Raw genomic sequence first — 16,620 nt, forward strand, 5'->3', positions numbered from 1 at the left:
CATCTTTCACCAGCCGGCAGGTATTTACTGAGTTCTCCTGTGTACCAGGCACTGGGAAATGTGAAAGGAGGCCTTGGCTCAGGTCCTGCCCTTGTCCCTAATCAGCTGGCCCTCACTAGGCTTCATTTTCCCTGTCTGAAAAAGGAGGGTGTCTGCCAGGCAGCCAGGCACATGGTAGTTATGAGAGTCAAATTAAATGATGTCCTGTTTCTCTTCCTGCTCTAGTTTTGCAGAAAACTTCTCATGACTTGCTTGGCAGAGCAGGGAGTAGGGCAAGCCAAGCAGCCTGACAGGCCGATGGGGTGGCAGCTGGGCAGGCAGTGTGGGTACTGGGAAAAGCAGAGACTCTGCAGTCTCTGCAGCCAGCCAGCCAGCCTTGTTGCTGGCTTCCTTCTCTGGCTAGCTGTGTGACCTCAGGCTAGTTACTCAGTCCCTCTGTGCCTAAATTTCTTTATCTAAAATATTGAGATAATACTACTGTTGTGATGATGAGGAAGCGAAGTAATGAAAATAGAGTGAGCATCCAGCACAACGACTGGTTCAGTGGACTTTCAAAAGTGTTCTTTCTCTCCCTCGTGTTACCTCCCCTTCTAGGGGTTGGGGCTTTTTATCGGGTTGCCAGCCCAGTCTCATCTTCTATCTGTAACTCCTCTTCTAGCTGGGTGGTGACAGCAGACCTTCTTGAGGTGGGTAAGGCTCTATCAGCTCATGCTAGGTGCAGGTATATAATATTGGTACTTCACTGGGAGGGGTGGCAAGACCACCCCCCACATTCAGACATTTCCTGAAAGGACTCACAGGACTTAGCATAGAGCATGGAGTTGTATTCAGAGCTTTGATTATCACAGAAATGCAGCAACACGTGTGTGATGATTCTGCCTAAGAAAACGCATTAGAGACTCAGCACCAAGATTTTGATTGGGGCTGGTCACATAGGCACCCTCTGCTTTACACATACCAAAGTTCCAGACTCCCAGAAGGAAAGCAGGTGTTTAGCATAAACGACGTTATTTGCACAGTCTAGGCACAGGAGACCCAGTTTACTGTTGACTGAGTCCAGTCTGAGAGCCAAGTGCCCAGATGCCAGCTGAGGACCAACCTTGCAAGCAGACCCTTCTAAAGGTAGCAGCCTTGCACCTGCAATGTCAGCCCTTTTCTGCAAAGATGGTAACCCACATTTGCACAGCGAGTTACAGTCTTCCAGTCTTCACTTCCAAACACAGAAATTGATCCTCACAACACTCCTGAGAGAGAGATGACAAAAGGGGTTCAGAGAGAGTAAGTGACTTTCCTGGGATCACACAGCTAGTAATGCCAGCTCAGGTCTATTCAGTGCTGAGTCTTTGCTCTTTCTGCTTCATGTAGCCTGCAGGAGCCAGCTTTAGAGGGATATCCTGCTCAGAGTTTTCAGAATGTGTCTGCGTTCATCTTTCTGGCCAGTTTTCCTTCCAGCCCATCCCTGCCCCGGCCCTGGCCCCTCCAGAGCAGTTTCCTCTGTTTCTGCCCAGCTGCTCTCAGCAGTCTGAGTTGTCCAGTGGAATCGGCCCATCCTTTAAGTTGCTGTGCATGATGGTGAACTTGTTAAGGCCTCCAACTTATCCTTCCTTTGCTCGTGGAGGAAGAAAAAAATGCCTCTCCTGCCTTGATCTGCCTGATCCGGTGCGGTAAACAGTCACTGAGGAGCAGACGCCATGTGTTAGGGGCTGTAATTTGCTTTCCTTTTCTTCCTCTTCATTATCCTTCCGCCTCATTCATCTTAGGCAGACCAAAGGCAGTCAGCCCAGCCACACCAAAGAGAGGGTGTTGCACTCAGATGCTTGGTATAGGAGACACGTTTCATTGTGGCTCTGTGTCTGAACATGACTCCAGTTAGCCTGCTGCTGTTGACCCTTTCTTGTCCCAGCTGTAAGAGGGTGGCTCCAGGGTGAGAGGAGCCTTTGAGCTGCCTCTTCCCAAGATCTGGCTTCTAGAAGCAAACCTCTTTCTCCTGGCTGAGAGTGGCTGCCTGCTGGTCTCTTTTCCCCCTTTGTAAGTCTCAAGAGAACCTCACCAGGCCCAGAAACTCCATTTCCCAGGGAGTTCTGAGTCTGTTTCTCAAGGTGGCACCCTTCGGCGTCTTTAAGTGGCTCAGTGTGATCAGCCCAGCGGGTAGAATCACCATGAGAGATTCATAAAACCCCATTTTCCTGCAAGGAAGAGCAGGTTACCAAGCACCACTGGCTGCCACCTTTATCAGAACCTCATTTGCATATTCAAGGAGCAACTCATAATTGTGTAAACAAATAAACCCCTTTATTTCGATCCAATGAATAGGAATGGCTTCTGGGCACCTGTGGCTATGCCCAGCCATAAGGGTGCTGCCCCCAACCCCATCCGGGCCCCAGGCGTGGGGCCTCTGCTGGAGAGCTCAAGGCATGCACCCATCCACAGGCTGAAACAGAGTTGTTACCCAGTGGGAGGAAAGTTAATTGGTGGTGGTGGCGGGGGGGCCTCCTGCCTGACTGAGCCCAGCTTGACTTAACTACTTACTAGCAACTTTCATGTTTTAATTATTTAAATTACCAGTGGTAATTACCAGAGAGGTCACAGAAAACGAATTGCTTTTCTGCTAATTCCTTCTACTTCTGTTTGTCTACTTGGAATAATATATGGAGCCTGGTGTAGACACCTTCGCCCACCCCAATGATTTTCCCTGGGTCTTAGAAATGATGCCCTTAGGAAAGGGTACCCATGACACAGACCCTGATCCCCATACCAGTGGAGGAGGAAAACCTTGGGGTTCCTGAGATCTGCTCCAGAGATGCCTGGCAGCACTTTGACTAAACTGGGAGCATACTCGGACCTTCTAACTCCTGTCTCTGTGTCTTTGTTTTGTTAGTTGTAGCCTGAGAATAGGCCATTTTAAATAAGAAGCTTGAAACTTTGGGAAAAGGTGGTTTCCATCTAAAGCCCAGAAGGTAAGAATTTAGTGAGCTGGTGTTTCACTCTGGTTACCACCATGTGGCAGACCATCAGGTCACTTCTTGGCTCTCTGGCCACCATGTTCATGGGTTTAGGAGCTGTGTTTGGTCTCTCAGAGAGGCTGCGGGTTGTAACTGGAGGAGGTGAGGAGAACACGTTTCGTTCATAGACATTTCAGCGTGCCCGGCACTTGTCACTTCTCTGGGATCTCAACTACTTTTAAATGTGACCACTTGTTTTTTTTCACTAATATTGAACTGGAAGCTTCAAGCCCTGAATTGGTGGGTGGAGCCACTTGATCTCTGTTCCTTACCTACTTCGTGCTGCTTGAAGGGGGCACCATTCTCGGCTGAAGGGCTGGGGGTGGGGGCAAAGGAGAGAGGCAACCTGCAGAAGTCATTTGAGGCTCGCTGTGCTTTGAACGTCTCCAGAGCTAACGATATAATTCTCCCAGGAACTGCAAACAAGGGCTTACGATGCAACACTCAGAATGTGCCACTGTTCCCATACCCATTTATAGGGAAGTTTTGCAGGCTCAGAAGTGAGCACATGTGCTCCCTGAGGAATTGGGACCTACCTGGGGGCTAGATGACTAGAGGGGTAAGGCCCGGAGTCATCCCTGGCCCAGGTACCTACTAAATCACTTTTTCTGCCGTGGGCCTGGCCTGGCCTGGCTGTAAGCCTTCACAGATTTGCAGGCTAGATTGACAGCAAGGGAAACAACAATGGGCCTAGTGTCTGAAGTCCTGTTCCAGGTAGACATGGCCTTGATCTCAGCCTAATCCAGTTAAACCAGAGATGTGCCAAGCAGGAGGAGCACAGTCAGGAGGTTGGAGAACTGGGAGGGAGGGGCAGCGTTCCCAGGATTTTTATGTTTATCCAGCTCAATAAGCGATTTCCCAACAGCCCTGGAAGAGGGGCTGGGTCATACTTTATGAAGGATCTGAATTGGTTTTGGTAATTGTAATTATAGAAACCACTTGTTTTGTGCCAAAAACAAACAAACAAACAAACCAAACCCAAGTATATATTCCTCTACTGAAAGAATATATTGTGATGCCTGCGAACAGGAGTCTAGGATTACCAGCCTGCATTCTCTCGCTCTCTTTTTTTACTTGGCACTTAATAGAGAAGCTTTTTATTAGGACTCCCTTGGTCTGCATTCGTTGACTCCAACATTTGTGGTCTAGTAATAAGTCCCAAGACCAGAGCACCCATTCATTACCTTGAGGCATAAGACAGACCCAAGGAGCGCTAACCTGACTAATGTTAGGCTACAAGCCAAGCATGCTGAATTACACATTCAGGGAGAGTCCAGAGCAGGAGCTTTCCGTAGTCTCCTGAGCATCTAAACCTTCCTTTCTCTGGCCACCAGCTATGCTGAAAGAGTTAACCTGTATTTTAAAAAGGAAAAGAAAGAAAAACCTTTTAAAATGGGAAAATTTTCCACTTTAAACCAGCCCAGTGTCAAAAAAAAACCAATGGGGGGTGGTTTGGTAGGTAGATTATTTAGGCGATTGGCCTGGGAAGTTCTTAAACCATCCCTTCGGGCTGTTAGTGCGGCAATCCCCAGTAATTAGCCCCTCCCAGGAGGATGTGGCCCACTGTAATCAGGGAAAGGTCAACATTTTAAGCATAAGCATCTCTGCCTGGATTTGCACAATGGTCTATTTAGATGCAGTTTTTAAACACTTAAAAGATGGGACTTAATGGCTTAGCGTTTAAATTAGAAACAGGTTGTCTTTTGCTAGCCCTGCAAAATAATGAACTTGGTCTCTAGTGACTTGATTATTTTACCATAAATGAGCTTCTTTTCATGGCTTAGTGCCCGAGTCTGGCAGAGGCAGTGAGGGAACAGTGAGGTTGCTATGACAGTAATGAAGTTTCTCATAGGGGTTTTAAATTGGGGTTCTGCTGGCTCATAGTAGTAAGGGAACACTATGAGAGTAGCGAAGTTATTATACAACAATACACTCTCATTGTTTTAGGATTCATCTTACATCTATATTAGAATGGACCAGACAAAAGGGACACTTAAATATATTAGGTGAGGTTTCTTTCAGCATTACACAGACGGGGTGGGTACAGCCTTGAGCCTTCACATAGGTTTTGCTTTGCCTGGAATCCCCTTGGCGTTTCTGTGGTCTGACCAGCTTCTACTCATCTTCAGGTTCAAGGACTCCTATAACCCTCAACACTGGCTGACATCCCTCTTGACCCCCTACTCCTGTTTGCCCACTATCGTGTGACTCCCCCCAGCAATTGGAATTGCTGACTTAGGGTCTGCATTTGCCTTGCTCAGTCTCTAGGTCTCCAGTGCCTAGCACAGGGGCCCAGGACCTTCCAGGTGGATGAGGACCAGAAAGCTGCAATATGTGATTTTGTAGAGGCCATACTGAAACAACGGATTTCTTATCTTTCTAGGCCTTATTTATTACAATAAAATGATTACTGGAATGTTTGTATATGTCACAAGTGTATTAAGGATTTGTTTTCATTAAGCCAGAACCCTCAAAAATTTCCTGTTAAACACTTAAGTAGTGCTTAGGGTGGCGAATGTCAATGCTTGTTCATTCTTTGTTGAGGTGATTTGGCATAAAATTAAAGAGGCTAAAAAGGAAAAAGTTTTCTCTAGAAAAATGAAGTAAAAGAGAGAACCTAATATTTAAATCAGCCAACAGTCTTATTTTCCTGCTTTTCAGTACCATGATAATCTAAAGTTAATAACATAACTCTGACATACTGTTATATATATATCTTCTGAATCATTCCAGGAAAGTTATTGTACCTACATTGTGGTTTTTGTTTTGAGAGTATCATATCATCATCTAGGGATGGTGTATATAATGTAACCCCTCTGTAGGCCAGACTGATTCTCTAGGCCTCTCTGGGCCTGCCAGAGAAGTCTTTATTATACCCTCAAGATATGAGTGTTCGTTATTACTGGCTGAGGTTCATCTTACCAGCGTTCTTGTTTCTCTTTGGATAAATATGGCTTCTGTAGAAGTCAGTGGGAACTCCCACCACACACACTGACACATCCAGAACATGGTCCTGGCCTGGCTCATTGCGTGTGTCTAGAGGCTGGAAAAGTGTCAGATGTATCCTTTCCTCATTTCAGTGACTTTCCTCATAGTCCTGGTTCTTCCAGCATCCCCCAGGGAAACTGGAACAAAGCCTGCCCTTTTGCTCTTTGCATTCGACAAGACTCACCCCTTTTCTGTTGCCCTTCTATATAGTTCAGCCAATGCTACCCCTGAATTTGAAGGTCGGGGAGGTGATGACCTTGGCACAGAGATTGCTAACACCCTCTACCGGATATTTAACAACAAGAGCAGCGTCGACCTGAAGTCCCTGTGCATTAGTCCTCGGGAGCATTGCTGGATTCTCTACGTGGATGTGCTAGTAAGTATCACATTGCTGTACTGGCCATACTCTACCTTTGTTGGAAGCCAGTTGGCCTACTTTCCTCCCACTGCTTTTTCCGTCTTCAGTTGAATGCTTTCAATTTCCAGGGTGAGGTTAGTTGGGAAAAGATTGGTCTCCTGTAATAATTTTTAAATTAAATACAACATAGTAGTGCAGGTATAATGCCATCTTACAGTAAAGTTACAGTCATGTCATGGTAACACCTAAAATTATCCACAGAGGCTGTCAGGGGAGAAGAAAACAAGAGATGCTCTCCAGATGGTGCCAAACAGAGTTGATGGGCAGAGTTTAGACAAGAAGGATAATGGAAAGATGATGAGCTCTTTACATGCATTTTCATGTAACCCTTACAAATGTTTTGTGAGTGGGCACTTGTTTTCCCCATTTATAAGTGAGGGAACTAAGACACAGAGAGGTCAAGTAACTAGCCCAGGAGGTCTCAGCTTGTGAGTAGTGGTACTGGGCCTCAAAGCCAGGTCTGATTAGTGCCAGAGCTGGCTCGTGACCTCACCAAGCCATCCTCCCTCGAAAACACCCTGTAGCCCAGCTACTCTGAGTCCCTCGTTTCCCGAGTGAGGCCCCTGAGGCCCTGCCTCCTCCCTCCTCCAGAGTCTGCGCCTGCAGGAGTCTTTCTAGTCTAGCCCTCCATTTCCTTCCTGGTGCTTCCCTCTCAAATACTCGTCTGCCCAGTTTTTGGCGATTGGCAGTAACTTTTCTTACAGCTGTGATTACTTTTGCCAGTCTCTTGTTCATGTACAGGCTTTTGTTGGGTCTATTTTATTCCTTTTCATTTAATTTTATGAACCTTGAGATTAGTGGCTACATCTTCCACTTCATATTGAGGGCACAGGGCTAAGCCAGTGACCAAACAGGTTCTTTAATGAATCTGAAGATAAAGCCCATCTTGTGGACTGATAGTGAACTTCATGCAAGGAACAGCCCAGCTGTCTATAATTGTCGGCCCTGCATGAAACAGGGCAGGGCTTTCTGGATACTTTTAAATTAATTTGATGATAGATGGGCACAGCTAACCCAAAGAGAGCAGTGCTTACTATTGTCTAGCAGGTTAGGGCTGTTCTGAATGCTGATGCTAATGGGTAAAAATAGTGAAATTACAAGTCCATTTGCTTCTTCTCATCTCTGGTAAGCGGGATGTATTTGTAGTTTGATTCCTACCAAGCAGGTAGTTTTACACGTCCTGGTTTTGAGGAGGCGGGAACTGGCAGCCTACAGTCATTACTGATAAGAGTCAGGCTTCATAGCTGCCCAGGGAGGTGCAGCCCTGCACACTTGTGGTTTGGTAGGAGGCTGGCCTGGTGAGGGGGCCTGATGCTCTTTTGATTCAGGCAAGAAGCCTGTTCTCTCAGTGCAGGCTCTTGAAAAACTGGTGACCATCATAGGGACGTTATCTCAGCTTAGAACCAGCATGCTTCTTCCATGAGCAGGGATATGGTGAGCAGGAGTGTCTCGGGTGCATTGTGTCTTGGTCACCTGCAGGCCTTTCTTTCTTTCTTTTTTTAATTTTTGGCCACACCCTGCAGCAGGTGGGACCTTAGTTCCCTGGCCAGGGATTGAACCCACGCCCCCTGCAGTGGAAGGCAGAGTCTTAACCACTGGACTGCCAGGGAAGTCCCAGGCCTTTCTTTTTAAGACTTTTTGCATTTGGATTTCTTCTCTAATATTTTTTTAAAGGTTTTACTTATTTTGGAAGAAGATGTGAGCTTTTGAAATGTTGTCATCTTCAGAAAAGTTTTTAATGAATTAGAAAAGCATTTTAAAAATTATATTATTAATGAGGTAGATTACTTTTTGTCATTCACATAATTGCTTTCTGCCTTGGTGGGAACGTACTTCATGCATGTGAGGTAGGAGATAGGCTTTTGTTTGGGGAGTAAGTTTTTGTCCTGCATCTAAAAATACATTGAATACATTGAGTCCATGTTGAAGCAAAATGGTGGAAATCCAGTCCTATCACTGGGATTGCAAAAGATGAATCTCCTGTGATTTATTTTTACCAACTGGTCTGGGTAGTCCTCAGGCAGAGCCCATCTTTCAAACAAATATTCACTGGGCAGCCTTCCATGCTTTCATTCTTTTATTGCAGGCACAATTACTTGAAACCTATTATAGTCAGATGATCCACCTGTTTCCAGTATTGGTTTTTTCCCCAGTTGCATTATTTTATGAGAGTAGAAATTTACCATCATGGAAACTTCATTCATCTTTGCTCTTCACAGTTCTTTAATGGCATACTTTTTACCCCAAGTGGGATAGCTTTGGACTTCATGGCACTGACGGTGTACAGGCGACCTTTGGTGGGGAGGTGGGTCACAAGGCTTGTCTTGCGAGGGGCCCCAGGAGTGGTGATGAGACCCGCATGTGGTCTGTGGCACTGGGCATGGGAGGGAAGGTGGAGTGGAGGAGCCACTGCAGCACCCGGCAGTGGCTGTGTGTGGTGCCAGGAGCTGCTCAACCCGGGTGTCTGAGAGGACAGTGCGGGGAAACCCAGGAGGAGCAGGATTTTTGTGGGGAGGCAGGTTTTCTACTTGGTACGCTGTACTTCCTAGCAGTATGGTTTGGAGGTGTACCTTATGAAAAGAAGGCCGTCATCCTCAGAGGCTAACAGAATAAGTTGTCTTGTTCCCCTAAAAGAGCCATTGTTGTATTTGTGCATCTGACGGGAGGTGCATCTGTGACCAAGTGTGTCTTCCTTCCCCTTCCTCAGCTCTGCTCCTGCCCCACCTCTGTTACAGGAGGGGTTTTCTCCTCAGCGAAGGTGGACACCTATGACCTCTCTGGGACCACAGTCCAGTCTCTCTGTAACACTAGTTGTCCGGCACCTCCCCGTTTCCTCCCAGCTCGCGTAGCCCTGTTCAGACAGCCCAGTCAGGCTGCTTTGGGTCTCCACATCCCCCCCAATCTCCCCCTGCTTCTTGGCTGTGCCACTGTGTTTAGCAGAAAGATTCTAGCCAGGCTGGGCCTGCTTGGCAGGAAGAGAGGAAGGTAGGGTCTCTGAGCACCTCTTATGTGCCAGGGATGTAGGGATGTGATCTCATTTAGTCCTCATGGCCACCCTATAGAGAAGCATGGCTTTGCTTCACTGAGGGGGAAACCGAAGCTCGGAGGACACCTGGCCAGCAAGTGGCCGAGAAGAGTGTCAGACGCACGCTGCCCGGCCTGGGTTCCTTGTCGTGCGGTACCCTGTGAGGAGCCAGGCAGGCAAGCTGAGGCCTGGAGTTGGGTGCCTGCCCTTCGGGGGCCCCTCAGCAGATACTTAGGGCTCAGCATTCTGCCCTCTCGATTTCATCTTTTGGTGATAAGCCAGAATGTTGAAAACCAGTGTTTGTGTCCGGCCTTAACGGGACGTGGTGCAGGACAGTAGAAAGAGCTCTGACTGGCCGGCAGGCCCCTGAGCCCACCTGTCAGTGAAGGGTTGGCCGAGGTGCTCTCCAAGTCCTCTCCAGCTTGGAGGCCTCACAGCTGCTAGAGCAGACGTCAGCATTTATCTAGCACTTTCCTTGCATAAAGCAGATACTGTGGGCAGCAGAGTGTAAAACGGTGGTCTTCACCCCTGGCCAGTCATCAGGACCACCTAGGACCTGGAGTAAAAAGCAGTTTCCAGGCCCTCACCCTGCATTGTTAATAAGCTCCCTGACCCTGCATAGCCAGGGTTAGGAACCTGGGCTGTCAACAGTGAAGATGGAGAACATGCAGATGCACTCAGACAGTCTGCGAGGACAACAATGGGAAGATGAAAGAGCAAATGTGACGCCTACTATGTGCCAGACACACTTCTAAGGGCTGTACAGATACTAAGTTGTTCAACACTTCTGGGAGATCGTGTGACTTTCACCCTCCATGAGGCCCAGAGAATGTTAGGTCCCACCCCGGGTTATTCAGTTACCCAGCAAAGATAGGAATCAAACCAGACTGTCTGGCGCAAGAGTCTAGCCAGAGGTGGGGGCCGTGCTGTAGTCTGTACTTGAACCAGGGTACAGGACAGCTAGTCCAGTTGCTAGACAAACAAGCTGCAGTTACAAAGCCAGTTGGTAATACAGGCTGGGGGATCATATTCTAATAAGGAGTAATTATACCAGGCTGTAGGAAAGATGGTGTCTGCACTGGAGGTTTGCCCAGAAAGCTTAAAGACGGGAATTAGAGTTTGCACTGGGTATGAATGAAGTGCATGAGACATACCAGGTGTGGTTGTTGATTCTTAGTAGAGTTTGGAAGGCCTGGGTTTAGGGCCTGCCTGTCTTCCATAATCACCAGGCTCCTCCTTCCCAGCAGCCCTTCCTCCTGGGCTCTGAAGATAAAGGAATGAACAAAACCAACAGGGTCCAGCCTCACGAGTTGACAGTTCAGATGAAGAGGAGATAGACTCTATAAACAAACACACACGGAAGTACACAACTTTTCTTTCTACACGTGACTTCCTCTCCTCTCTTCCTGTTGGCTTTATTCCATAACTCAGGCCAAGGCGTCTTTAAAATAAGGAAGAAGGATGTGTTGCCTTCCTCTTAATAATGTGCTGTAACCCTCCCTGTTCAATGAGCGCACGAGTACAGTCTACACTTTTGCTCATGGGGAAAAACGTGTGAAAGACCTTAGTTGTTACTACGCTTAATGTAGAACAGGGAGTGTTAGGTGTTTGAGCATCAGATGTACATAGGTAATTACGTGCAGTAGTAACTGCACTAATCAACATGGCCCTGGTGGCAGCTGCAGCATCAGTGGCCACCATTTTTTACTTGTTTGGAGGCCAGGCATATGTTAGCAAAGATGAGAGTAACACTTGCCAAGTGCAACTGAGAGTTACCTGGGGCAAAACGCAGGTGATGAGTTCCTCCTTCAGTGCAGGCCTGACTGGCTGAGGAGCTGCACCACAGGCTGAGGCCTCTGAGTGTTGGTACCACAGCCAGGGCAACAAGGCAGCGTGTGCGGTTAGGGTGAAGAGCCAGTGTGTGTCAGTGAGCCAGGAGAGCAGCCACGCGTTCTTGTCTTTGTAAACACTTGGTTGGCACTTCTCAGGAACCAGTGTCCTTTACTGGGGATAATACTTAAAGTAACAAATGATGCTACCTTCTTCTTCTCCCCCTCACTCCCCGTCTCCCTTAGCTCCTGGAATGTGGTGGAAATTTGTTTGATGCCATCTCCATTGCTGTAAAGGCTGCGCTCTTCAATACAAGGTATGTCTTCCTGGAAACAGCCCCCTGGGCCCGTGGAGAACCTGAGCAGCCACCTGTGATGAACCACTGAGGGCACTGCTACTGGAGCTCGTAGGAGAAGATAACAAGGGGTTTCAGCATTGACAATGGTGGTATTTAATTTTAAGCTTCAGAAAACAGATTTTATAAGTTATAACTAAATATATTTCTGTATTTATTTTTTTGGATTATTATTTTCATAAGTAAACATGTACCATATAGAAAAATATTAGAAAACTACAGAGCAGCAAAAAGAGTAGAAACCAGAGACACAGTCAGTTTTCCAAATACTGTCACTAGATAAAGCTCCATGGAGACAGGGGTTTTGCCTGTTTTGTACTCTGCTGTCTCCCCAGCGCCATCAACAGTGCCTGACACATACTCCTTGATTGGACACACGTGAATGTTCTCAAAGCAGGGTAGCAGCCTGATGTTTGGTTTAAGTTAAGAGCGGGAAATGATGATGCCACTGTGGTTCAGCTTCCCAGACAGGCTGTGTAGCAGAGGACATGGCACTAAGCTTTCTTGGAGTTGACATTCCCTCTGACTGTTTGATGATACGGCCTTTTCCTTCTCTATGCACAAGGTTCTTTGAGGAAAGTTTGCAGCATTTGAAAATAAATATGTGGAGGAGGGTGTTCATTCCATGAGAGAGCTTACATTATGGTAATGGGGGGTCCTGGGGTACTTGAAAATGAGGATTAAAACTTCTAGGGATATAGCCTAAGGAATTAATTGGATAAATGAGCAAAGATATTATTCGAAGATGTTTATCACAGCTTCTTTGTAGTGATGAGAAGTTGGAAACAACCTGAATGTCCCAACATAGGGGATTGAAGTCTACACAGCAGCATATTTAGTATGTCTGTAAATATATATATCCCCAGATGGTCATTGTGGTTATTTTCCAGTGCTCATATCATGGGTGATTTAAAATTTATCTGTATTTTAGAGTTTTTCTGTGGTGAATTTACACTACTTGCACAATTTAAAACAAAACAAACAAAAACAAAGATAAATAAATGTAGGTCAGAAATTGCAGGATGGAATATTTGCTGAGAATGAAAGCTATAGAGTCCCTTAACCCTAGCTGTGCCACTAGACTCCTGGCTGACACTAGTCAAGGGTGGGCCTGGCACTTGTGGCCACTGTGAGGGCTCAAGTACCAGATGCCATCAGCAGCAGCCTGGGCTTGGGCTCCGTTGGAGAAGAAAGGAAGTCGCCATCTGTTGTACCTCAAGCGTCAGAAATTACTTCCTGTCTGCCAGCTGGTTTCCATGGGCACCAGGGCAAAAAGGGAGAGTAGAACCAGATGAGGCGGTTTGGCTGTGGGGGAGGTGTTGGGCAAACTGTACATCAGGATGATAAACCCAGCTGCTCAGGATGGGGAGGACACCTGTCATGGCCATAGCTGCAAGTCTCATTCCCAGAGCAAGAACAGCCCTGCGGGCAGCAAGGGATGCGGACTCGGCAAGGCACTGGGTCCCTCTAGTGTATGGAGAGACCTTTGGTACAGCCAGGGCCTTTTAGAAGGGTAGAGGCCATTCTCTCGACAGTATCCTCTAGCCCTTCTGCTGAACCATATTGTGGCCAGAGGGTTGGGAAAGGGTGTGTGTGTGTGTGTGTGTGTGTGTGTGTGTGTCTGTGTGTGTGTCTGTGTGTGTGTACGCTTATTTTTTACCATGCCAAAATTCAAACTGGTTACCTAATTTGTTCAAATAGGTTATTACTTAGTACTTACACCCTGGGGGCCCCTGACATGGAGACTTCATCCAGGGCAGACCCTGGCAGGACTCCTTAGTCCTTGTGGACATTCTCTGGCTGAAACTCCTTTGCTCTGGACGTTGGCTTGTGTAGGGATGGCCAGCAGGCTGAATCATAAGGGTCTTTTGTTAGAGGCACAGGGAAAAGCACCAACACTGTTTCTATAACAGTAGCTGGCTGGACCACCTCTTCCTTCCTGGCTCCACCCCACACTGGAATGAACTGACTTTATGGCTCAAATATATTTTCAGCACCCAGCTCAAGAAACAGAACACTGCCAGCCCCCCAGAAGCCCTCCCACCCTGTACCCCCATGCAAGTCGCTATACCCACGGAGGATAACCACAGTCCTAAAACAATAGATTGGTTGGTGCTTGATATAAATGGAATCATGCAGTGTTTTCTCTTTTATGTCTGCCTTGTTCACTGAGCATTATGTTTTGAGACATCTGTATTGTGGCCTGTAGTCATACTTTGCTTTTTGCTGTAGGGTGTTCCACTGTGTGAATATGCCACAGTTTATTTATCCATTCTTCTGTTGATGGATCTGAGTAGTTTCCAGTTTTGAGCTATTGCAAATAATGTTAGTAGGTAATGCAAAACAGCTTTCCAAAGTGCTTTTACCAAATGATACTCCCATTAGCAGTGTATAGAGTCTGAGTTGCCCTGCATCTTTGCCAGCCCTTGGATTTCTTTTTGTGTTTTTAGTATTAGCCGTCCTGGTGGGTATATCTTGGTATCACATTTTAGTTTTACTTTGCACTTCCCTGATGAATATTTAAGTTGAGCACCTTTCTGGCAATAAACATACCCAGTATGTTTATTGGCTATGTGAATAGCCTCTTTCATGAAGTTCCTGTTGAAGTCTTTTGCCCATTTTTCTGTTGGGTCGTGTGACTTTCTCTTATGTTTGGTAGGAATTCTTTATGTAATATGTGAGTTTATATACACATACACACACACAGAGAAATATTTTCTCCACTCTGGATTATCTTTTAGTTTCCAAATAATGCCTTTTAATTATTTATTTATTTAGGCTGTGTCGGGTCTTAGTTGCAGCACGTGGGATCTTCATTGCGGCATGCGGGATTTTTAGTTGCAGCATGTGAACTCTTAGTTGTGGCATGTGGGATCTAGTTCCCTGACCAGGACTTGATCCCGGCCCCCTGCACTGGGAGCATGAAGTCTTAGCCATTAGAGCACCAGGGAATTCCCCAAATAATGCCTTTTGACAAACAGAAGTTCATAATCTTAATATATATTATACACACACAGAGAGGCATATCTTGATTTTTTTTTTTTTTGCGGTACGCAGGCCTCTCACTGTTGTGGCCTCTCCCGTTGTGGAGCACAGGCTCCGGACACGCAGGCTCAGCGGCCATGGCTCACGGGCCCAGCTGCTCCGTGGCATGTGGGATCTTCCCGGACCAGGGCACGAACCCACAACCCCTGCATCGGCAGGCAGACTCTCAACCACTGCGCCACCAGGGAAACCCGGCATATCTTGTTTTACTGCACTTCACTTCATTGTGCTTAGCAGATACTGCGTTTTTTACAAATTGAAGGTTTGTGACAACGCTGCGTTGAGCAAGTCTATCAGTGCCATTTTCCCAGCAGTATTTTCTCACTTCATGTCTCTGTGTCATATTTTGATAATTCTTGCAATATTTTGGACTTTTTCATTATTCATATATTTGTTATGGTGACCTGTGATCAGTAATCTTTGATGTTACCATTGCAAGATGACTACGACTTGCAGAAGGCTCAGATGATGGTTATCATTTTTTAGTAATAGAATCTTTTTATATTAAGGTATGTGCATTGTCTTTTTTTGTTTTTTTGTTAGATAAAATACTATTGAATACTTAGTAGACTGCACTATAGCGTGAACATAACTTTATATGCAAAAAATTCGTGTGACTCACTTTATTGCCGTAGTCTGGAACCAAACCTGCAGTATCTCCAAGATGTGCCTCTGTGTGTGTGTGTGTGTGTGTGTGTGTGTGTGTGTGTGTGTATTCAATTATAATATAATTGAATCTGTTATTTTTTTCTCTCCTTTACAGTGAGTACTTTCTGTCCTATTCAATAAATCTTTGTCTACTCTAAGGTCTTGAAAATGTTCTTAGTTTTTCTTATGAAAGCTTTATTGTTTTATCTTTCACCTTTACATCTGCAGTCCATTTGGTATGTGTATGGTGAGAGGTAGGGATCGGGATTCATTTTTGGATATCTGGTTGACTAAGCATCATTTTACATTTTATTTTTTAAGTTTATTTTTTTATTGAGGTATCATTCATTTACAGTATTATAGTAGTTTCAGGTGTACAACATAGTGATTCAGTATTTTTATATGTTATACTCCATTTAAAGTTATTATAAAATATTGGCTATATTCCCTGTGTGGTATAATATATCCTTGTACCTTATTTATTTCATTCATAGTACTTCATGCCTCTTAATCCCCTACCTCTTTCTAGCCCCTCTCCCTTTCCCTCTCCTCAGCATCATTTTTTTTTTTCCAGCCATGTGGCATGCGGGATCTTAGTTCCCTGACCAGGGATCGAATCTGGGTCCCCTGCAGTGGAAGCGTGGAGTCTTAACCCCTGGACCGCCAGGGAAGTCCCTCCCTAGCATCCTTTTTTAAAAGACCTCCTTTCCTCACTGCACTCAGTGTCACCTGTACACTTTTGGCAGGGCTGACACGGAGCTCAGGCATAGCATGACTTCATCTTGTGAGGCACAGGGATTCCAACTCAAGAAAAAGAAGTTATCATCCTTCCTTTCAGTTAGTGGGAATTTTAATTGTGCTTCTGCTTCTAGGATACCAAGAGTTCGTGTTCTGGAAGATGAAGAGGGCTTGAAGGACATTGAACTGTCTGACGACCCCTATGACTGCATCCAGCTAAGTGTGGAGAATGTCCCCTGTATCGTCACCCTGTGCAAAGTATGAGCTTATATCTCATGGTTTTTGTCTTCCCTGTGGATCTCCTTCAACGCGTTAAGGTTACCTAGTAGATTGAGAAGTTATAGTCTCACAACCCATATAGTAGTCTTAACCCTCGAATAATTTTGTTATATTAGAGACCACTACCATGAGCAGCTCTTTCTTTTCTTTTTAACTGGAAGATAATGGCTCTGGTCCCAGGAGCACATGAGTGGGTTCATAGTAATAGTAGCCAGAGTTTGCTAAGCCCCTTCTACCTACCAGGCATTTCACCAAAACACCCTGAATGCATATTTCCTTTAATTCTCTCAAC

The 16,620-nt window shown here is 46.0% G+C and overlaps 1 protein-coding gene across 1 annotated transcript in view; it reads left to right on the top strand.

Annotated features, from left to right (window-relative positions):
- EXOSC7 (exosome component 7) overlaps nt 1–16,620 on the top strand; it is a 29,375-nt gene that overhangs the window by 8,603 nt on the left and 4,152 nt on the right. The window contains exons 4-6 of the mRNA XM_004315956.4: nt 6,201–6,366; nt 11,509–11,579; nt 16,184–16,307. Coding sequence (XP_004316004.1) covers nt 6,201–6,366; nt 11,509–11,579; nt 16,184–16,307 — 361 coding nt within the window. The remainder of the gene's footprint in view (nt 1–6,200; nt 6,367–11,508; nt 11,580–16,183; nt 16,308–16,620) is intronic.

Source organism: Tursiops truncatus, chromosome 10 (assembly GCF_011762595.2).
Source record: "Tursiops truncatus isolate mTurTru1 chromosome 10, mTurTru1.mat.Y, whole genome shotgun sequence".
NCBI classification, from domain to species: domain Eukaryota; kingdom Metazoa; phylum Chordata; class Mammalia; order Artiodactyla; family Delphinidae; genus Tursiops; species Tursiops truncatus.